Source organism: Aegilops tauschii, chromosome 6, assembly GCF_002575655.3.
Source record: "Aegilops tauschii subsp. strangulata cultivar AL8/78 chromosome 6, Aet v6.0, whole genome shotgun sequence".
Lineage (NCBI taxonomy): Eukaryota > Viridiplantae > Streptophyta > Magnoliopsida > Poales > Poaceae > Aegilops > Aegilops tauschii.
This window is the reverse complement of record NC_053040.3, coordinates 464,039,786-464,063,727: the sequence shown is the minus strand read 5'-3', so window position 1 is coordinate 464,063,727 and position 23,942 is coordinate 464,039,786. Positions and strand designations below refer to the sequence as shown.

Here is a 23,942-nt window from a genome sequence, read left to right as displayed (position 1 = left end):
TATCATATAGCATATCACATCTCAACAAAAAACCAACAACACAAAACCTACAAAACTATCCATCTATCCGTTGTTCTAACAACATTAATATCTATTCATCATCTATTGCATCTATTGAGATCATCCACAACATATCATCATATATTCATCTAAAACATTGATCTAAAAAAATTTAATGCAAAAAAAGCTCACCGGCTGGAGCAGGCGGCATGGCGAGCCGGAGGGAGAGCCGCGGTGGTCGAGGTCAATGGGGCCGGCGGGGCAAAGGCCCAGTGGCTGGCGTGGCGTGGGGTGGCGGCCCAGCGACCGGAGCAGAGGGATGGTCGAGGCCAAAGCAGAGGAGGTGGTCGAGGCCGAAGCATAAGAGGTCATCGAGGCCGGCGTGGCACGGCCCAGCGGCCGGAGCAGACGGGGGTTGCTGCAGGGGTGGGCGGGCGGTGTTGTGACGCAGGGCGGCGAGGAGTGTAGCGGGCAGCGAGGGGTGAGGCGGGCGGCGAGGCAACGTCGGCGGCAGCGTGGTCGCAGGAGGTGAAAGAACATTTGCTCCCTTGATGGTTTTGATAATTCATGAGAACATACATGTTGTTGGACTAATGTTTTCCTCGAGCACATTTCTAGGAAAGTTCAACCTACGCTAGTAGATGTATGGAGATGTGGAAACCTCAAGCTAGTGGACAAGCATTGGCAAAAGCTCCAAGACTCCTCATTTTTGGTTAAGTGATCGAAGATCATATTGAGTCCATAGGACTATTAAAAGGGGATGATGTTTCGATTATGAGTCATTTGCTCAAGTGCTTGAAGATATTGCTCCAAAAACCCTCAACCACATTCTCAATATCCCCCAAAGTTATTCTCGGTCCCACCGAAACACTTACACCCGGACCCACCGAGATACACAAGACAGAGCCACAAGCCTAACCCTAGAAACTCGGTTCCACCGAGATGACATTCGATCCCACCGAAGTGTGTTGGCTAAGTTTCTATAACCCATCGATGTCACTTCGGAATTACCAAGTGAAACCGATCGGAATCACCTAGATGATGCAAGCTCTTAGGTCATCGCATATCGGAGCCACCGAGTGGATTCATCCGGTCTCATCGAAACGTCTAACGTTCGAATCTTTTGCACTGGTCGGTCTCACTGAGATTCACTTTCGGTGTAACCGAGTTGTGCATAAAGTTTGTAACCGCTAGATCTTTGTTGATGGCTATATATACCCCACACACACCACCTACTCTCAGAGAGAACAACTAGGACCAACTACACTTTTCATATCCATTTTCTGGGAGAGAACCACCTACATTTGTGTTGAGATCAAGGGATTCCACTCCAACCATTTGATCCTTGATTTCTAGCCTCCCCAAGTTGCTTTCCACTCCAATCCTTCTCCTACCCAAGCCAAATCCATGAGAGAGTGATTGAGTGTTGAGGAGACTATCTTTTGAAGCACAAGAGCAAGGAGTTCATCATCAACAATCACATCTATTACATTTTGAAGATTGGTGCCTCCTAGATTGGTTAGGTGTCACTTGGGAGCCTCCAAGATCATGTGGAGTTGAACCAAGGAGTTTCTAAGGGCAAGGAGATCGCCCACTTCGTAAAAATCAACCCCAAGTGAGGCTGGTCCTTCGTGGGCATAAGCCATGATGGAATAGACAATGTTGCTTCTTTGTGGACCCTTCGTGGACTTGCACAACTGTTACCCTCCCTGGGTTGAAGTCCCCATCAACATGGATGTATGATAGCGCCACCTATCAGAACCACGCCAAAAATCTATATGTCTTCATTGTGTTTGACCTTCCTAACTCCACATATCTTTACTTTCGCACACTTGCATGTTGTTCTTTATCCGCTGCCCAATCTCTAGATATGTGTGTGTAGGAAGTATTGGTCGTCATTTAACTTGTGCTCAAATCTGCCTAATTTTCAAGAAAACTAAAATTGCACATTTGCCTTGTGAAGTGTCTATTCACCCCCCCCCCCCCCCCCCCCGCCCTCCCCGCCCACCCTCTAGACTCCACCTTCTCGGTCTTTCAATTAGTATCAGAGCTTTGGTCTCCATTACTTTTGGGAGTCTTAGATGTAGAGTGTCTTTTCTTGATGGGGAGTACCATACTTCTTGGAAACATGAAATGCTTAATATATTTATTGAATTTAACTTGAGCAAGTATATTCATAGCCCTTATGTGCCTCCCATTCATCCCTTGCTAAGGAAGAAATTGACATGCTTCATAATCTATGAACCGTTAATCTCATCGTTAGAGGTCTACCAAATCTTTTTCTTAGACGCTTACAAAACTTCCGATGTGCCCATACTTTGTGGAAAGGTCTGGAAAAGCGATATCTAGATTACGCTCTAAAGAATCCGGATGTGATTCTTCACAAGACCATTTACGCGCCATTGGCGCTTTGCCCTCCTCTTATTTCTTCATTGACGGTTTGGATGGACTTCGTTGTTGTTTCCCGACGAAAATGGAAAGGGCTGAGTATTGTCTGGATCCAAGTACCTCAAATATTGGCCTTACATGGCCTGACATGGGTATTCCCTCTTTCTAGTCCCACTCTTCTCCAACAGAGCTCCCTCACTGAGCGAGTATTCGCCATTCCTAGTATGCTCCACTCATTCTACGCCAAGCATCCAATCACGGGCTTTTCATAAGATGAAACCCAGTGATCCAAAATTTGATGATTGCCTTTATGATCATAGAGATCTTATGCGTGCAAAAGGAGATGTTGGAATTATTAGTAGTGTCATTTTAGAATCCATTCACATTCATTCTCTTGAAAGATGTCATGAGCATGAAACTAATGAAATCACCTCTCAAGGTGATGATGACAACATCGAACATGGCAATTACGATGAAGATGAAGAGTTCAATGTTGAATATGAGAAGACTATGAGGAATCTTAGTCTCATGGCTAACCTTAGAAACTAAATGTCCGGAGAAAAGGAATGAATTCTTGATAGTGGATGCACCGATCACATGATCGGTGACAAAGGCATGTTCCGTGAGCTTGCTAGAAATGATTTTCCACGCAAGTATGTCACTTTTGGACACAACTCTAGTCTTCCAAGCTTCTTCACGTTGTTCCTTCTAATCAGAACTAACCAGGGTAGGCGGCCGTGACTTCGTGATGTTGATGCTGCTCACATCTCCTCTTCTCTCTCGTCTTCCAAGCTTCTTCCTCGCATCCACCGAAAATTGTTATGCAATACACGTGTAATTTATCTAATGTAAATAATTATTCAAGAAAAGAGAGGGGACAATCCCCCCCCCCCCCCCCCCCCTCCACCCTCTAAAAACAATGAGAACATATTTTATTCTGATTTAGACATAGTATTTTACTCTTGAGTTAAACAGTTCAGATTGGTAAAATATTTCCATCACATGTTATGCACAGTGTAGTAACCATAGTTCTTGACGTCATTAATTCAACCTCTATTGGGCTGGCCCATTCTGCTTTCCTTTTTTTATACATTTGTCTTTATTTCGTCAAAATATGTTCCGCATATTTCAGAAATTACCTTACTTGACTTTTTATAAATGTTCACCGTCCAGGTACCTCAAGATGATACTGCCGGTTCAGGTCGTCATCGACATCATACAACTCTGCTACGATGCGGCCCTCGTTTTCTACCATGTCGCGCCCCCAGGCTAGCTGCACTGGACGCCATAGCTGCCCTCGACTGGGTACGTATTATATTATACGTCGCTGCAATGCTACATACATATTATATTATACCCATCCCCTTGTGAGACGATTCAAATATTGCAGATGATGTTGCACATCATGTTTGCGGCGGCGGTGTCCACCCTGACGGTCCAAGACCTTCTGGAGCACGACGTCGGGTACTGCAGCCTACTGCCTTGAGGCGCTTGCAGGTGGTTCAAGTCTGCCGGGGTCCAGACTTTCTTTGCTTGGCTCGCCAGCGTCCCAGCTATGATCTTCACCACCGCCCCTACCACTGCGCATGTTGTGTGATTATATACTAGTACCTCCTATGTATACTGTATTGATATGTCGCGCGTTGTATGATGATTGTTACGTACGTTGACTGATTCCTACTATTTCATATGGATTTGCAAAACAATACTATGATGATGTGGTGCGTGACTAGTACCGTATATGTGGGTGTGATTTAACATACATTACTATGATAGTATGATGTTGTGTGTTTGTGACCGTGTGACTATATACGTAACTACCATATAATGTTTAATAATCACTATCTCTGCCTTATTTGTAAATTGTTTAATTATTATTACCTGGGCAATGCACGTCCAGATGTATAGAAAGAAAAAACAAAAGAGCGACTCTCGCACACTCAATGTCCCGAGCAGAGCACAGCGAAGAGCCACCCCTACGAACTCCCCAAATCTCAACCCGCCCGAAAAATAGAGGGGACCATCGCCCCTCCCCCCCCCCCCCCCCCCCCCCCTCCACCCTCTAAAAAAACAATGAGAACTTTTTTGATTTAGACATAGTATTTTTACTCTTGAGTTAAACAATTCATACTGGTAAAATATTTGCATATGCATAGTATAGTATCATAGTTCTTGACGTCATCAATTCAAATACAAAGTAGTTCACCGATGACATGTGCACATAAACACCTAGCAATTCAGCTACTAAGAAGCAGTTCAACAAATTTAGACATAAAGAAGCAATTCAATAGTTGTTAACTGAATAGTCCTCAGAATAGTCTAGAAAACCTATTATCTTTGCAGGGCATAATTACCAACTAGTATTGCGTACGCTCAGTGTGCGCTCCTATGACAACCCATTGCTATAGCTTAATATGTTATTATTCACGCTGACCTTTAGGTAAATTGTGGAATTCAGCGACATACAAAGGAAGATGAACCAAAATGCACAATAGATTTATTGGAACTTATTTAGAGCTAGATGGTCTACGAGTACAAATGGGGAGGGGTGGTTATGGCTTGTTTGGTAGTCAAGAACATTTTCGCGTGTCCGATGAGCCTAGCTGAATTGGGCCTCGCTAAGTGAATATCGAGTAAAAACCATGTTCTGTAGATAGTTTGGTAGCTTGCATCCTCCTCAGCTAGGCTGAGAAGAAACACACACATGATTATTTGGTTACAAGCATTTTCTTCTCAGATACAACATATTGATGTTTGTTACATACGCATGGAGGATTGATCTCACATCTTATCCATGTGGTTAACTTACCCTCACGCGGAAACGGGGCGTTGAAGGAAGAAGAGAAGGGCCGGCTAGAGGTAGAAGAAGGTGTGGCTGCCCTCAAATGCTCATCCAACGGTCACGAAATCGACTAGGCACGAATCGTTTTTTAGTTGACTGACGCCCAGGTGTGACACGTTTGTACGATCAATAGGGAGCCGTAGATCTACTCATCTACGATCGTCGAAACAGAAAACATGCAACATGCAAGTCGCGTGAAATGGCGAGATGGAGCTAGTGGTTAAAGAAAATTTCAAATGGTTGACTGGATGCAATGATTTTACCAAAATTCTTCTAAAAACCTTTGAATTAGCACGAAATTCAAGATATACAATGGAACCACAACGTTGATGTGCATCTTTTTTGAGTAGAGTTTATTTCGAATCAAAGCACCCATCATGTAGATTAGAAGGGATCATGTGAAGGGGATTAGGGAGGTGTGCGGAACAGAACATGTGCAAACCCACCTATAGACTCGCTCCGCCAGAGCCACCAGGTGCACTCGAGTTGCATCTCTCGGGCCTGGCTCTGAAAAAACGATCGATTCGAGCGTTCTCCCAGAGCCAGGCCCAGAGGTAAGCAATGTGTCGTGTAGGCCCAACATTGTTTAAACACAACCAAACAGCACGAAACCGAAAAAGATGCATCCAGTGGCCTGGTTGGAGTTGAGGCAGGCTGCCAAGCGTGTCATTAATGTGCACTTCAGGTCTTGCGTTGTTGGCCTTCACACTTTGTCGTTGTCTTCTTCATCAGGTGTGTGTGTGTAAGTATTTCAACCGACTTCTTCTTGAATCATTTTTCATTTGTTGCTCTATTTCTTTAAGCCATCGGCCAAATTGCGACGGAAAAGAAAAACATCGCAAAATATACATTTTGAATAACCTGCAGCATGGAATGCTTAGATTGAGGCATTGTAAAACAAAAGCAAAGTAACATGCAATATAGAATGAAACGAAGAACACATGTAAACAAAATGACGGGAAAGGAGGCATTGACCATTGCTGTTACCCCAATTTTATGCCCTTGCAATCAATGTAAATCATCAAAGAAATAGATATCCTGTTGAATCTTAATAAAAGTAGAATAGAACATAACAAAGTTACAAAAAGGAAAAGGGGCATAGAATGAATCCAAAGTTTATTGTTCATTTTGATAAAGTAGACTTCAAGAATTAAGCTTTAGTTATTTATGTATGGGAAAAGCTAAATTCCAAACCACTTAAATTGCTTAACAGATTCGAACACATCGCCTAGCGTTGGATTGGGATCGAGCGGACCTGATCTTCATTTGATTTTTCTTCCAGTTCTTCACCGTCCCGCAATTATTGGATCGTATTAATTATCTGATTGCTAATTAATGGATCGCCTTAATTATCTCGGTCTCCTTTAACTGTGTCTCCTAATTTTATATATGCGCATTTAAACCATGATTTTGTCCTTGATTTTTAGGAAAGTAACCATCTCCTTTAATTGCACCTCCTAATTATATGCATGCACATTCAAATTGTGATTGTACACAAAAATATTCATGTGTCAAGGGATTCAAACTCTGGTTGTTTCATTTAGGCTCTAGCTAGCCAACCAATCAATCTACCATATGTTTGTTGTTTATGTTGAAGGCAACTCGTATTTAATCTGTTGTTTTGAGGTACTATCGAATTGAAAAACTGTCAGACAACAAACCCGACTAGAATTTTTAGAGAAAAAATTGACCGAGCAATACTCCAACGCGATATAAGCGAAATTGAGTGAATCAGGATTTCAATCTTTCACCCTCTTCTGAGGCAGAATCATGGAAGAGAGGGTAGGATGTGAGATGTGTTGTCTCGCTCGAAGGCCTCATCGTGTTGACTTCTGTGTGAATAACATGATAATCATCGCACCGGATACCTCATAGCTTGCTTAGACTACCCATAGTGGGAGTAATATAGGTAGTAACATCACACATATCTAGATAAAATAGATGATGTGGCAAGCAATAAATGAAGAAATGGAGGAAAGTGGTAACATAGCTAGTTACTAGTAGTATGAGTAACATCACACATATCAAGGCAAAATGAGTCTATAGCCTAATAAATAAAGTGTTGCATGTTACCACACATATGTTACTCCCCACTATAGAGGTTGTAACATGTGCATGTTACTAGTCTATGTTACTACCCATTGTAGCCAGTCTTACAAACATCATGTTAACTTTTGACCAACAAAAAAATTTGTTGAAACAAACCTCGGCGAGTTCTTTGTCAACAACATGATAATTTACACACCGTAGAGATGATAAATTATGTACAAATACCATGGTAAGTTTTTTAATAGGAGAAAAAATTAGTTGAAAAACACACCTCTGACTTTTATGTAAATAGCATGATAATTTACGCATTATAGGCGTGATAACTTACGTATACCTTTTGACTCGGGAAAAAAGTTGTGTAAAACATAACTCCGATAACTTATGTGTAAATATCATGGTAGCATACACACATCAGAGTTGATAACTCATGTACAGACACTATGGTAACTTTTCGACTCCAGAATAAAAGTTGTTGAAAAGCATACGTGTAACTTCTATGCAAATAGCACAATAATATACTCACCTCAGAGATTATAGCTTGTGTATAAACACCACGGTAACTTTGACTAGTGGATTTTTTTTATTACACCCCCTGGTAACTTCTGCGTATATAGCATGTAATTTTACCCACCTCAGACCTGATAACTCACTTACAAATATCATGGTAACTTTTGACATACGAAAGGGTTATTGAAAACATACCCCCGGTAACTTTTGCGTGAATGATATGATAATATACACACCGCAGACTTTATAACTTATGTATAAACACCATAGTAATTTTGACTAGTCAAAAAAATTGGTTGAAAACATACCCCTGTCGTCCGGATTTATTTGACCACAAGGCAGCAAACATAGCACGGACGACCAAATAGGACCGAATGTCCATCGAATTATTTTACTCGCCAACAAGACACCCATTTGATAACGAAAATGATGTGTAGTGATGGTCGTCAAATGAAGTGACGGGTATGTCTTCGTCTTCATAGTATGGTGAGGGAGGGAGAAAGACTCCCGGTAATTTTTGTGCAAATAGCATGGTAATATACACATAACAGAGCTGATAATTCATGTATAAATACCAACAGAGTTGATAACTTACGTACAAACACCGTGATAACTTTTGACTTAGGTTTTTTTAACATAAATTCGACATTTTTTGTGTAAATAACATGGTAATATTCAGCCGCATACCTAATAACTTACGTACAAATATCGTGGTAATTTTGATCCGGGCAAAAGAAGTTAAAAAAACATACCCTCGATAACTTCTCCGTAGACATCATGGTACTTTACGCACAATAAACCTGATCATAGGTAGCCAACAAGTCGGCCCGAGCACTTCACGGCCCGGCACACGCCTAAACGGCCATGGCCCGACATGACCTGCAAAGTTCCATTTTATAAGTGGCTTATGTCGTGTCGGCATGTGGACCTCACCTCGTGGTCGGCCAAGTATATTTGAGGATCGAGAGGCGCGAGGAGTAAAAAATTTGAGGGACTAAAGCCGATAAGGGATCGGCTAGGTCCGATTTAACCCCTCAAACCAATTTTTTACTCCTCTAACGGATTTTGAGGGATGGGCTAGAGATGGCCTTGGAGCATCTCTAGCAGATCTCGCAAACCGGGCCGTCCGCTATAATAACCGTCGGTTTGCAGGGTGTATCATGTGTCCCTGCCCAAATAGATCCTCCATATCCGGCCGTCTCGGAAAAAAATTATGGGATCCCGCATCCGCGAGCCCATTTTCTCTATATCTATAGGATTTCGCTCGGTTTTGGAGGCTTCCCTTTTCTTTGGCGGGAAGGAAATTTTAGCCCCAACAGTTTTCCTCGCAGCCGGCGCCATGGCTTCCCGAGCTCGATTCTGGCCAAACCTCAACACCGCCGCCGCACGCGAGCTGTCACACGCCGTCGCCCGCGAGCTAGCTAGCTACTGTTGATGTTGTCTCCACGGCGAACTAGCTAGCTAGCTGTTGCTGTGTCGCGAGCGAGCTAGCTAGCTGCCACCGCCGCGAGCTACATGATGCTGCCTGCTCGTCGCGTCTGTCCGCGTGATCCTCGCCTTGCTCCATGGCGGTGTCGTCACCGGCAAGATGTGCGCTCCTCCTCTGTACCTGACAAGATCCTCGCGGTGGGAGCGGTCGAGACGGATCCAGTTGTAATTTAAAGGACGTTTTTAGGGGATTTGCGCAATTTTACCAGAATAATGAAATATTTTACGGGATCTTTTCTGCCTGAACAAAAGTCATACCGTAAAAATGTAAAAAAAAAACATTTTGCGGTATCCTTTAAACCGATTTTCATGGGACGGGGTATACGGGACCTGCTAGAGATGCTCTTAGTGCACTAGCTAACTAGTCAAAATGCCTCCTTAAAAGAACTAGTGAAAATGCCCATATATAATATTTGAATAATCCAAAGAAAATCATGTACACACGATGCACATAATACTCACTAAACATGCTACAAAATATTCAACCAAAATTTGATTCGTAACATCACAAAAAGACAAATTCGGCTGCATAGCATCTTTTTCAAATGTGCGCTAGATAGTACCATGTCTGTATTATTTTTTTGGTCTACATCTTTTGAGGCATCTTTTTAAAAATACTGTCTTTAAAAACAGTAATTTTTTTTTACCAACAAAAGTACTACGCTCGTCTAGTCTTGCCAGCAATGTACATGCAATCTGTGTTTAGTCTAAATATGTACACCTAAATGTTTGGTTTTACTCCTACATAACTTCACATGAGCATCCAGTAAGAGATAGTTTATGCATACTTATCATTTCTTCCTTTCTTTCTCCTTTGTATAAAAACATTGTGCATATTTTCAGTAAGAGATGGTATATGAGCGAGAGCCTCGTAACGCGCAAGCAAACAGATACCATTGACAACTGGTTCAAGAACAAATGAAGCAAAATCAAGCTGGGAAAGAATGCTGGTAGTATCTCGATCTCACATTCTGGCAAAAATTAATAAGAACAGCAAAGCAATTCAAGTCACCCTCTAAAAACTGCTGAGATGCAGCAGTCAGCGGATGTCGCCCGCCATATTAACAATTAATTAGTTGATGGACAAGGTTGTGTCAGAGGGAGGGCCTGTACACAGGTCAGATGTTGCATCTTTATGAAACTATATCACACACACACATGATGATTTACATTACAAAATGTATTTCTTCCCCGCCGCAGAAGAAGACTACCGATCGGCTAACATTTCTTCTTCCTTCGTTTCCTCCTATTGTTTCCTGGGTGAGCGGGCTTTCAGGGTCATTGCGAGTTTCTGCCGTTCGCCTTCCACCTCGGCAAACTGCAAGCTGAGCTCCGAGTACCTGCCCTGCATTTCCTCCAACTCGCTCTCGACAGCCACTTGCTTTCTCCTCAACTCGATTGTATCCTGTATCAGCTCGTTGATGTCCCTGAAGCTCTGGAACACCGCCGATTCGTCATTGTGTTGCTTCAAGAATGAGCTGAATGTTCAAGAGATGAGCATCTAGTTAGTTAAGTAAAACCTGACTTACATTACTGGAAGCTACAAATTTCATGTTTTTTTTCTTTATCCTAGTTAGCTTAGTTTCTGAAGAAGAGACCTTAGTAGCTTGACAGACCAAAAAACATCAAGAATGAAAAGAGGCTCTATATCAATCAACACAGTTTCTAAAACTCTGGAGGTCCTAAGGCCGCACTAGGGAGCAGTATCAAGGTGGGCAGGTCGCAGAAGGCCTGGTCGGCCCGACAACCATGAGGGCGGTGAAGCACCCAAAAGGAGGTGCCGGCGATGGAGCCAGGCAGAACAGGGGGTGGCGACGGTGCCCACGATAGCGGGAGAGCACACCAGGTCAGGGCGTTGTGGAGATCCCTTGGAGGAGCAGAGAAGGTCGGCAGTAGAGCATCATGCTCCGTGCGCCGCCATCGCTGCAGTTCTTTCCTCTCTCTCTCTCCCTCGTTTCTCTTCTCCAGGATTTCAATCGGGGGCTCCGGCGGTGCTTAAAACTTTCCGACCGTAACGACACCGAAACGTCCGGAAATAAAACGTTAACGATGAACCAAGCATGATTTGAGACATTGGCAAAAATTGGTTTACACCTCCGACTAATACGACGGTTTTGGGCCCGAAAACGACCAACCAATCAACCCTAAAAAGATACTTCCCTTGGTGTATTACCATGACCAGACTTGATATGTGAGCATGCATTTAGTTCACTACGAGGGAATGAAAGGGCAGCTGATAATAAAGGGGAACCTGCTTTACTAGACAAGAGCAACGAAAAAAATAGCGCGCTACAAAATATAGCGAGGCCCTTCTCCAAATGCTACACAAGTTATAGCGTGCTAATAGCGTGCTATATTTCAAAATAGCGTTTTCAAAAAAATTCAAATATATCTAGAAATAAAGTATTTAAGCAACTAAATTTTTGCTAGGAGCAAGCAATATATGCATAAGGGCCAAATCTAGGACATAAAAATTGTAAGTCTCAAACAGTTTCAAGATAAAAAGAGTGAGAAAGGTAGTGGTCGTGGGTTGGTTTTGGCCTGTTGGGCCTGCTGGGCTGTGGTTGTTTAAATTTTGCATGGTCTGCACGTTAAAACGTGTAACGCTACAACGTTATAGCGTGTGTAGCGCGCTAATTACGCAATTAGCGCCGTAGCGGCCGATTTTGCCAAAACGTAACGCCTCCCTTCCGAATATGCTATAACCGCGCTATAACCGCGAAATAGCGTGCTATTTTTTTCGTTGGACAAGAGTAAACTTATGAAAATAGATGCACTATGACTAATTACCTCTGGAAAACGATGTCTGTCTTCTTCTTTGCTTGCAGCGCTTCCGCCAACTCAAGCTCCAAAGCAAGTACTCTTTCCAAGGCATTCCCAGAACCAGGAAGCTCTTTAAATGAAGGGAAAATGCTTCGCAAATGTTCATTTGCCTGAAAATAGCGACATGCGCAAACACAAACTTAGCACAAGGTACAATGGACTGCAGATTCGTGTCAAACGATGGAGGTGGATGCATGTGGGTGGTGGAGGCAGAACTCTTTTATCATCTTAGGGTAGTGGCAACAAAAATGTTGTACAGTTATATTAGAACAGAAAGGTAAGAAGTACACATACCATATCAAGCTGTGATAACGCCCTTTCCAAACCACTGAGGGACGGATCAATAAGATTAATGTCAAGGGGAAGAAGAGGGGATGAATTCTCATTTTTAAGTCTTTCCAGCTGCATATGTAAAATAATTTGCAATGAATTAGCCCTGATCCACATCATGCCAAGTATCAAGTAATTACTGATTCATAAAAACCAAACATAAGTTGTTTATTGTTTGAATTACCCAATTTTAGTGACAAAACCAACATTGGAGATTGGCTAATAGCATTAGTTTCCTTCTTTCTTGTATTACTTTTTGCTACGACTGTTTTTGGGTGCATATTGTAATTAACTTCTCAAGTTCTCATATAAAAATTAATAAAAAGCTATAGTAAGAAATTCTCCTGCTGTTTTCTATCAAAAAACAAAGTCAAAGATCTTCCTTACTATTATCAAACAAACCCATATGGATAAAACTCGTAAGGGCATGTGCAGCGGGCTTGCAAACCAAGATGTATAAAGCTCCTAAGGGTGTGTGCAACGGGCTTGCAAACCCAGAGCTACGGACGATTTGGGAATGTCCAATCAGATTGTAATCCTTTGCCTAATTAATAAAGTGTGAATCACTTTTACAAAAAAGCTAGAGCAAGGGACAGAGAGGAGTTGGATTATATTTCTGCTGCTGCTCATCGCTAAAGCAATGAAGAGACGAGAGGAATGCTAATGAAATGAGGATTTGTAGCCAGAAGGCTTGCTGCGTACGAGATGTCTATGGTAAAGAAGATAGAGATTAACGGGGAACATGAGGAAGAAAATGAAATTAAGATTTCCATTTTAGGCAAGCACTTGCCCATTCACAGATGTGATGATATCTAAGCACCATGGATATAGATTGAAACACTCAAACCTACTGCTCTGAAAACTTAACTGATTAGATTCATATCCTTTCCTCGTCAGTAATAAGAAAAATCATATATTTTATTATTTTTCATGTAAGAACCCTTTCAAAACTTGGTAGGAACAGAATTTGTGTTAAAGTACAGTAAGAGAAGTTTCAACATACCTCTTTCTGGAAAAGATTCAAGTCATTTGCCAATTTCTTATGCTCTTTAGAAATATCTTTGATGGTATTGTCGACAGTTGGATGATTCTCCAATGATTCGTCAGATTGCTTATGGCAATTCTATCAAAATAGTACAATTAAAGTAAGCTGAGAGAACAAACACTGCTATAAATGTTACAGATACCGAAGCAAAACAATTATTAAAAATATATATATAAATGCACACTGCCAGATGAATATCTTTCAACTCTACTTGGTGATTGTGAAGCAAAAGCAAAAGTGAAGTGTCACACCAGGAGGTGTGTATATACACTTCTAAACAAAGCACTGACAGGTAAAAATTCAACAAGAGCCAGATCTTATTTCTTGTGAAGTTGGGTCAAAGGACTCCGCGACATCATCCAACTTAATATTGCCATCTGATTAACAAGCTATTCCCATCAAACGCTGAAACAGAAGTTTCTAAAATGTGCTTAGGTTATTCAGATCTTAGACGCAGGCCTCTTTCTAGTCCTCTTATGTTTGAAATATATAGATTCAAGGTAATTGGTAACTACAATAATATAACATGAGAACCATGGTATATCTCATATGTGTAAACATACTATCCTACAGGGAAAAAATTACTTCAATTGTGAGCAACTGTCAAGTATTCCATGTGCCCTAGTTTCAATCGCAATTAGTCTAAACTAAGATAAAGACATTTATGTTAGATTGATTACCTCCAAGTTCTTTGTCGGTGCATGCTTGGCATGTGGATGCTCATCAGACTTACCGACATCTTCTGATTCTGCTACATTTGATGAAATATGTGTGCTATGGATTTCACCTTCATCTTCGGGTAATTCTGAATCAACTTCTGTTAGTTTTGGTATTAACTCTGGTGCAGACCCAGATTTAACATCTCCCAGAATTTGCCCGATAGATGTGGCACGAGAGATGCGTGATCCAGAATTATCAGGTGAGGCGACATGGTCGGTTAATGCCATATTCTCCAGCAACTTTTTCACCAAGTCAAGCTCCACCCTTATTCTATTACGTTCCTCACTGCACTCCTGAAGAGAGACCTCGATCCTCTGCTTTTCTTCTTTACAGCAATCGAAGTTCAGTTTTGTGCATTCCAAGTCCGTCATTATGCTGTCATATGCATTAGACAACTCTCTTTTATCAGCAGATAAATCCTGCATCTCCACCTCCAGTTCAGAAACTTTCATTGATAGCTCTTCAATTCTTTTAGCCAGAGCAATCTCGTTTTTCCTCCCAGTTTCAACCTCATCCAAAGCACTTTGTAACTTCAGTAACATCTCTTCAGAATACTTTTTAGAGACAAACACCTGACTTTTAAGCTCTTGAACCTTTGATTCATATTGCTCTTTGATAAATGCAATTCTAAGGGAATCTTGTATGGCGAACAATGACCCCTCTTTCTCCTTTTTCCCAGCTTCAGCCTTTTCTTTTAGCTCTCTCAATTGGATAGACAGGTTCTTGAACTCTTCTGCCTTCAGAGTTTGTTCAGCAAGTTTCTGCGTAAGCTCTTTGTTCTGTTCTTTTAAAGTTGTCAACTGATATCCAGAATCCTGTAGCAGTGATGACGCCTCAGTATGGTGTTCCTCCAATTTTGATTTCAGAACCACGTTTAGAATTTCAACTTCATCTTTCGCAGATCTCAAACCATCAACGTGCTCTTCAAGATTTGTCTGCACGTCTCTAAGCTGCACAATCTCGTCATGATACTTCAATTCTGCCTCACTGTTATTAATTGATACTGATGTATCTCGAGACTCGCTATTGCTAACCTGAGCCAATGTTTGTTCATTTCTTTTCATAAGCTCTTCAAGCCCTTCCTTCTCTTGAATAACCCTCGCAAAGTTGATTTCTTGAGAATGGATAGCTGATTCAAGTGTGGCATTTCTGTCAGTTAATTCTGCTATAGTCAACATGTGCGCCCTTAATAACTCGTCAGCATCTTTGTTCTTAAGCTGAAGCTTCCCAAAATTATTTTTTAAGAAATCAAGTTGCACGGCAACCTCCTCAACCTGACTTATCATATAACTAGCTTCAATTTCACTGGCAAGCAAGTCCTCCAGAATTGTTCCTAACTGATTTTCAGCATTGGAGAGCTGGGAGTGAAGGTAGCAATTCTTACAACTGAGGTCCCTTTTGATTTGCTCACTTTCTGAAAGAGCATCTTGCATCAAACTGTTTTCTTTACTCATGTCCGAAATCTGGTCCCGCAGATGAAGTAACTCTGTTTTGTCCTCATTATAAGATAGCAGGACCTGATCCTTCTCACTAAGTTGAGATGTAAGACTTGCGAGGGCAGATTCAAGATCTTCCCTCGTTGTCTTTTCTCTTAGTAAATTTCCCTCAGTACAGCTCAGACAATTTTGCAAACCTCTGTTTTCATTTTCCATGTGCATCAACAGTTCGTCTTTAGACTGTAGAGACTGGGCCAAAGTTTTGTTATCTTCATCGGATTCTGCAAGAGTTACTTTGGTCCTCTCAAGTTCCTGAACAACAGCAGCAATGTCTTTCATCTTTTCAACAAGAGTCTCATTCTCACTGGTGACAATCCGCAGCTCAACTTCCATTTTTGCCAACTTTGATGTTAAGTCACTATTGCTGACTGAGTGTTGCTCTTGAGCCTCTGAGATTGTCTCAAATTTATGTACCATTTCCTGCAGTTCCTGCTGAAGCTTCTCTACATGTCCCTCAGAAATATTCAACTTTTCTTCTGTTCCAGCCATATCACAATGAAACTTCTGCTTCACATCAAGCAATTCTGTTTCAGACTTGTCTGATCTCTTCCGGAGAACATCGCACATTTCTTCCAATGCCTCCTTTTCGTGATGGAGATGAAGCACCTTCTGGCATGCTTGCTGCTGGAAGAATTCCAAGCTTGCTATGACAGCAGCGTAATTCTTGTTCTCAAGTTCATGTAGCAAAGATACGTCATCCAAGCATGGAATGTCGATGTCCTTGCTCAAAGAAATAAGTTTAGAGCATAGGATGCTCAGTTGCTCTTGAAGTGATGTAGAAACAATTTGCTGCTCAGTGATTAAGGAGGACTGCTTACGTAATTCATCTTTCACTGCCTCAAAATCTTCCATTACTGATCTGAGCTCATCCTTAAGCTGACTAGTTTGCTGACTTTCTTTCATTAAAAGGTTCTCAAATCTCTTCCTTTCTTCAGTGCAGGCACTGTACTTGCTTTCACAAGTTTTATGTTCCTCAACAAGTGTTTCAGATACCACAAGCCTTTCCATAAGTAAAGCATTTTCAACTGAAATATCTTGGAGCTTTGCTTCTAATATTTGGTTCTTCACTGTCAGATCATCACACTTGAAAATGTATCCTGATTCACTTTCTTTCAAACTTTTTGATTGGTCCAGTGCAGAGTTTAACTTGAGCATTAAAGACTCCCTAGCATCATTAGAGTCATGGAGTTCTTTTTCTAGCACGTATAGCCTTCCCTGCATTTGCTTAATCATATCCAGTGCAGTATAGTGAGATTCTCGTAGCACATCAGAGAAGACCTGCCACTGAATGTTAACAGCGTACGTTTCTAAAATATCAGATTCCATTGTGGAAGAAGCATCTTTTGGTCCTTCGGTGTTGGAGCAGTTCACCTGTGAATCAGGATTACATATGACTTCAGATCTGCTACGAAGTTCTTCAATTTTGGCAGCCCGAAGGAGGTTTTGCTGGCCATCCATTTTGTAGCTAAAACTACGTGATGTGCCATTTTCAGTTGAAAACATTTGAGATGCAGTTGCCTCATGAAGACCTTCAGTTCCCCGTTGTTTGACAACAGGCCTGTCTTGGTCATGTTCTATAGTACCGCTTAAATCTGCTATTGCAGAATGCTCTTCAGGAAAATGCTCAGCATCTTCTACAATGGGCTGCTTTGCAAGAGTTTCACTTGACTCATACATAGAGAGAACCTGAAAGGACAGCAACTCAAGGTCTTTCTGTAGACGATCAACAGCTGCAGAATAATTCCATCGGACCCTCTTAAGTGCTGTTTCCGTAGCAACAGCTCTCCTCTCAAACTCCTTATTTTGAGCTTCTAAAGCTGTTCTGTCCTCAGCAAATCTCATTAGCTGGTCATTCATCTCCTCATGCATTTTCTGCTTCTGGGCTTGGAGGACAGAAACTGTGTAGAAACAAGAATTGTGTTCTTTCCTGAGATTTTCCAATTCAATTGCTGTCTGCTTCTGGCTTTCCTCAAGCTTGTGGATAAAAGATTCGTAGTAGCGCTCAATCTGGCTCATCTTCTCCAGCAGATTCTCCTTCTCAGTTTTTGAGTCCTCCAACTTCTGCAAGAGCCCACACATTTTTTCCTCCATCGTGGCTGTACTGCCAGTGTTTTTCTTGTCGGAATTATGATCACGTCCGGAGCTTGATTGATGGGCAACATTGGATGGTGGAGCCAAATGTTCTTGATAGTTATTTTCTTTCATTTGTCCAAGCTGAACACCTTGCTTGAGGTTCTCAATAACACGCTGAATAGCCCCTATATCAGCAAGAAGGAAATCAAGATCACTTGCTTGAAGTCCATGGAGAGCATTATTTCTGGTCTGCTGCAGTTTACTTTCAAGAAGCAGCAAGCCTTGCAGCCATTCCGTTTGGAGATTATGTACTGAACTATCTGTAGCAAGAACACCATTTCCTCCATCAGCCTCATGCTGCAAGGGTTTAGCAGATTTCATTTCTTCCAACTCTCTTTTCAAACTAGAACATTCTGTCCTTAGGAAAGATACTTCAGTAGTGAGCTCGCCGCGTGACATAAGTTCAACAGCAAGCTGGTTAGCTAGGCCCTGTGTTTCACTGCCTAATTTGTCAGTGACATCTTGCAGGGATGTTGCTTCTGACTTCAGCTGAGAAAAGGCCGACTCAGCCACCTCCAATCTGGTCTTGAGTCGATTATTCTCGTCATGAGCAGCAGCAAGATCATGACTGGTAGACAACTCAGGAGTCCAACCATGACTCCAATCACTGCTCCCTTGTGGTGAAAGACGCTTACCCCGAAATGGCCCCTTCTCTGGTGTAGGGCTTTGACTTGTCGGACACAGTGGTAAATCACCAGAGTGTATGCTCCTAAAGCTACTGATTTCATGACTGCCACATGGATCATTCTTTTCGGCAAAATAACCATCTGAATTATGTGACGAATTTTCATAATCTTCGGTTGAACCCGCAGAATCTTCGGCCACAGGGAACCCCAAAGAAGTTTCTTTTAACTTATTCCTTGTGTTAGCCTATAACAAATGATAAAGGTAATTATGGTTTGTACCAAGTAACTTAATTACATCAAATGACGAAATGCATAGAAAAGGATATGGAGATGGTTTAGCTAATTTATTTATTAAATGAAAACAGTAGGCATTGCATGATATGCAGATTCCATTCATTGTCACGAATATAGGCCTAATACGTAAATTCTCTAGTGATGTATCTGCAGCACAATCAGCAATAGTACACTCAATATAGATCGATACCTCCAGTTAAAGAACCAAAGGACCACTCAATATAGATCGATGCCTCCAGTTAAAGAACCAAAGGACCGCAGTCCCTTCAAATGTATCCTTTCATAATCTTGAGATAACCAAGGTCACTCTCAACAAAGCAATCTGGCACATAACTTGGTCTACTTTGTTGCAGTTCAAGTCAGAAGTTTTGAATTATTTTTCACCAGTAAACCATGTACGCATGGAAGTTAGTAGTTTTTTTAGGGACATGGAGGTTAGTAGTTACTACCAAGAAACAGTATAAAACACATGACTGTCCTGAAAATGAACTCTTTTGTTTTCATTTCATGTGCCATTGCAGTGAGGTCCAATACTTCGTAGGGATTTATACCAACCTTATCACTACCAACATCGGATGAAGCAACAGCAATTTCAGAAGGATCATGACTTCTTTGATTCACTAGCTGCTGAGAACTTCTGGCACCAGTTTCTCTTTGCTGTTCAAATTCCCTGTACCAAGAAAGCACTCATAAGATTTGGAACCAATAATCCAAAACTAATTTCGTTGTTGTCGTGGCCAAACCTGAAGCCAGTTTTGGTGCTGAGCAGTTGTGCCGTGACCTGCAATGGTATTCATCAAAGAACAACATTAGAAAGGACAACCAGAAGGCAAGCAAAACAGTGAAAGACTATTTTCTGATGATTATGGACATAAGTTAAAACATTATCTAAAACCCATGCACGTATATTGTAGGGGAAAAACCATACATGTAATACTGTTCCAAAGTCGCAACCACGAAAAGGAAGTGCGATTGAAACAGGCTTCACTGCTTCTGCAAATTCGGCAAGATTAACATCGACCTCCCCAAGAATACTAGATCGAGAAGTCCCCTGATTTTCCAAGAACAAGTGGAGAAAGAGCAAGCATCACTTGTTAGTAAGTTCATCCAGCATTTAAGTGGTCACAATATCAAAACATTAACGTAACGTGTGTGCAAGTCCATGGCCAAGGAAGATGTAGGATAAGCGAAACCAATTGTGCAACGCACCATGGCCACAACAAGTTTGTAGAGCTTGTCATCATATGTCTTAGTCCTAGGATCCTGAAGAAGTCGGGTTGCTTCATAAATAGGATCTGGCCATTTGCAGCTTCCATTCCTCACATTTGCTTTATTTGTTTTTGCAGTTACCTTTCCTGTATCAGCAGAGATAAAGGACAAAAACAACTTGTCCCATCCTGTAGATGGAATCTGCAACAGAAACAAGTAACCATGTAAAGATCATTCAACTATGGATGGCAGAAACACGCAATAATCCTGAGTATTCACACAAACTGCAAGACTCATATTAGTAAAAATCAGAGAGCAGGAAATAAGTCAATTTTACACCCTACAACTTTTGGCAGGGTATGTATTAGCATCTTTCACCCCTAACTCAAAAAATGGACAAACCACAGCCTAAATTTTGGAAATACCACCCCCACCCCCACAAATAATCCCAACACGGTTTTGGGCGACACGGCGACACGCCACTATATGTAGGATCTAGGATGTTTTTGACAGGCAATGTCATGGGACCCATAATCATGCTCTAGGTTGAGAATAACTAGGCAACTAGTCAGCAAATCAACAAATAAGAAAAATACAACATCACCCAAATAAACAAATATTTATTTCTTATTACGTTCACTGTGCTGCATGTAAGCTGAAATCAGCGATGTGGCAGCCGACTTGGTGAAAAGCCGAAAAGCACATATAAAACCAGCCTAAGGGTGACTTCCTAGCTGCCTGTGTGGACACTACTTTTTTGTCCCGGCGATGGTGTGGAACTCCAGCTGTGCCAACATCAATGTTCCATCGACATGTGGGGGGTGGAGGATTCCCTAAGGACTGGATTATATTTTCCTTTTCTTTCAGGGGTTTTCTCATAAAGCTGTTGTCTGGTTAAAACAGAGCTTTGGCTCCTTTGCAAAAAAAAAAAAAAAGAACAGCCTACAGGTGAAAACAAATGGTTTCAGGAATTCAGGGTGAAATGTGTCTGGTTTTTGAGTTGAGATGAAATCTAGACCCGTGCAAGAGTCAAGGAAAAATGGATATTTTCCTCGAAAGTAAGATTCACCAAAAAAATGTCTCAACAACCAAAAAGGCAAAGAAATTATGTTAGCATAAATAACTTGATCTTACATTTGTTGCATGGAATTGCAGCCGGAATACAACTTTAACTTTGGCCTTTTCAATCTTCCATTTTCGCACCCTTGACATGCTGTCAATCTTTATACTTTAAGCATCTGGTACTTCTAGGGGGGTCTTTTGTCTGAAAGCAAGCACCAAAGACAATATAAACTTCCTTAAATCCATAAATACATTTTAAAAATCTCCTTCAAATCAAACAAAATTCAAGCCAAAAACCATACAAGATACTCCCTTCGTCCCATAATATAAGAGTGTTTTTGACACTACACTAGTGTCAAAAACGCTCTTATATTATGAGACGGAGGGAGTAGATCAGAATGTCCTCATGCATGTGCAAACACACAAACACGGGGACAGGAATCATACCCACCAATGAGAAAAATTCAGTATAAAAGCTAGTCATTAAAAGCAACTGGCTGGTACACTCACATGATAGCAGTTATACAAAGAATTGAAGACATATTGTTTTCTGCACTATGGTCCCAACAATTTCATAGCTATTCCTACTAACAACCACATGTTTCTCAGCACCTCACATGTTCACCAGAGTTAGATACACGGTATAATGAAAAATTAATAACTGAAAATTCACCTACACCAAGATGCCCGGATTTAACTTTTTATCCGCGTAGATCTAGAGCCACAGGGTGGAAACATACTAGCTGACAGGAATTTGTCCCCAGTTCACCCAGACAGGTAAAGTTAGGCAGTATTCAAGAATCTTGTCCTGCTATAATTCATACATAGGACTAATTCCATGCAGTATCAGGCCTCATTGAGCCAAACTAGGCTAAGCATTTCGTTTCTCTAGACCCTTGTTTAGCTTCAAAATTATCAAGGAATCAAAATATAGCATATGCATCTTTAGTTTCAAAAGGCAACTAAGAGATGCACGGGTATGATCAATTTGACAAACTCGCATATCACAAGCAAGGATTTAGAGCATGCTTGGTTTGCAGCCAAAATTCAACTAGTTATATAACACAAATTGGTACTAGTGGATCAGTAGCTGGGCAGCTGGTGTCCTGTGCAAAGACACCAGTGTCATGTGCAGACAAGAGATGCAGCTAGTTGCAGTGTGCAATTGCAGAGTTCAGAAATCGTGAAAAAATGCAGACACGCCCTGCTTGTAGCCAAGATTTCCATGTCCGGGACAACACCCAAGAGCTTTAAGCAGCCAAGGCATGGACGGAGCGTACCTTGCAAGGCGCCGGAGGTGGACGAAGGCCCTGGCGTGGAGGTCGGGATCTGCGGCGGAGACGGACCGGGGCGATGCCACGGGATTCGATCTGCAGCGGAGGCGGCAAGAGGCGGGCGGATCCGGCGAAAGGCTGCGGCGGATGAGAACGAATCCGGCGGGGACGACGGCGTGCTGTCGACCGAGTGAACTGGGGTCAGGGCGGAAGAAGAAATGGAAGGAGGCAGGGAGGAGAGGTCGAGGAGAAGACCTACAGGCGGCGAGGGGGGGCAGGTGACCTCGACAGCGGCGCTCACCGGCGGCAAGATGCAGCGCGATACGGGAGAGAGCACGAGGAGGTCGGGCGCCGTCGTGCTCTTACAGTGGCAGCCAAACAGTTCTGGAGTTCATGCCCGAATCCGCGGTTCCGAGACGAAATGTATGTACTTGCGAGTTGGTGGGGGGCTGTTTTTGGCTGAGGCGAGCTCACCGGCGGCGAGATGTAGACGGATGCAACCAGTGGATTCACTTTGATACGGGAGAAAGCACGGGGAGTTCGCGCAAAAGGTGCGGGCTTTTCCACCGAGGTTGGGTTGGGGCTTGATTAGGAGAGGCGAGCAGCAAAGCTTGCTTATCGGGAAGTGGAAGGATGCTGGGCACCAAGCATAATGATGGTGTTTGGTCGTTTAATTTATCATTACTTATTTCTTCCCAGGTTTTCTGGTTGGGCAGTAATGTCTGTCTGTCTCTCACTCGACTCTTTTTCACCCGTACAAGTGGAGTACAGGCGTGAAAATCAGTCCGCTTTTTCTTAGCCTTGGAAAACAAGTAATGCATGCTCTTTATTTTTCTCGCCTTGATTTTGGCCTCACGAGCTCGGGCGGCGCGTGGAGCGGGTGTGAGGCTGAGGCTGTGGGTGGGGTTTCCTTCCCTCGAGTGGGTCGTGTCGACCCATCCGTGTGGGGCGTTGCTGTGTGGGCCCTCATTGTGTTGGCGGTGTCGACCCCGTGTTCCCCTTGTAGTCGTGGTGTGGTGTGGCCGCGGTGTTTGCCACGTGACGACATCGTTTTTGCATTGGTGTGTGACATCTACAATGGAGGCCAGCCGCCTTTGCGTAGGTTGGTGGGTTGACCTTGCTCGTCACATGGGACACTGCATCGTCGGAATCCCTGTTCAATGGCATACAATGCAATCTATTGCCTCCTAGTGATCACACTAATAAAAACACGCAAATAGAAAAGGAGGGAAATCTAAGTCATGATTAGTAGTTCCACATAATGAAAGTATAGAAAACAATAAGAGAACAATAAGCAAAAGAAAATGGAACAGCAATAACATTGATTAATCAAATAATATAACAATACTTCAGACAACACGACCTAAAAGGCAATAATAAATAACTTGATGGCATAGGTTATAGTAGATACACCAATAATTGGTCATTTCACGTACATATTCAAGACACAAGTACTAAAGACACTTGAGCAACCAAGATGGATGTCTTAAAAAAACATGATAGATGGTGAGTAGGGGTTTGGTCGATTATGCCTTTCTTTTCGGTGCTCCCCGCCACAATCTCATAGCTGGCAGCTTCAAGCGAATTCTCTTTTTGCCGCGGTTTTCTCTCTTGTTTGTGACAACAAGGGACCAAGCAACGGTAATCCACACCTAG

General features: G+C 42.2%; 1 protein-coding gene across 2 annotated transcripts; it reads right to left on the bottom strand.

The window, feature by feature from the left end:
* Positions 1–10,290: 10,290 nt before the first annotated feature.
* Positions 10,291–22,851, bottom strand: LOC109750183 (uncharacterized). 2 transcript variants are annotated; one of them, XM_020309133.4, is made up of 12 exons: positions 22,546–22,851; positions 22,293–22,465; positions 21,085–21,214; positions 19,951–20,151; positions 19,670–19,792; positions 19,485–19,522; positions 19,297–19,411; positions 14,153–18,691; positions 13,431–13,550; positions 12,392–12,499; positions 12,065–12,207; positions 10,291–10,752 (listed from the first exon to the last, which is right to left on the bottom strand). In XM_020309133.4, the coding sequence occupies exons 3-12, from the start codon at positions 21,160–21,162 to the stop codon at positions 10,521–10,523; spliced, it is 5,697 nt and encodes a 1,898-aa protein (XP_020164722.1). In that variant the 5' UTR covers positions 21,163–21,214; positions 22,293–22,465; positions 22,546–22,851; the 3' UTR covers positions 10,291–10,520. The 2 variants fall into 2 exon arrangements, with proteins under 2 accessions (XP_020164722.1, XP_020164723.1); XM_020309134.4 differs by having other exon boundaries at positions 22,542–22,821.
* Positions 22,852–23,942: the final 1,091 nt, after the last annotated feature.

What these genes read in the sequence shown, in the direction of transcription:
- LOC109750183 (XM_020309133.4), bottom strand. Translation starts at nt 21,162, where the DNA reads ATGTCAAGGGTGCGAAAATGGAAGATTGAAAAGGCCAAAGTTAAAGTT. An exon ending in AGCACCAAAACTGGCTTCAG is followed by an intron (nt 19,412 to 19,484) that starts GTTTGGCCACGA and finishes TTCTTGGTACAG; the next exon opens with GGAATTTGAACAGCAAAGAG. An exon ending in CGTTATCACAGCTTGATATG is followed by an intron (nt 12,208 to 12,391) that starts GTATGTGTACTT and finishes CGCTATTTTCAG; the next exon opens with GCAAATGAACATTTGCGAAG.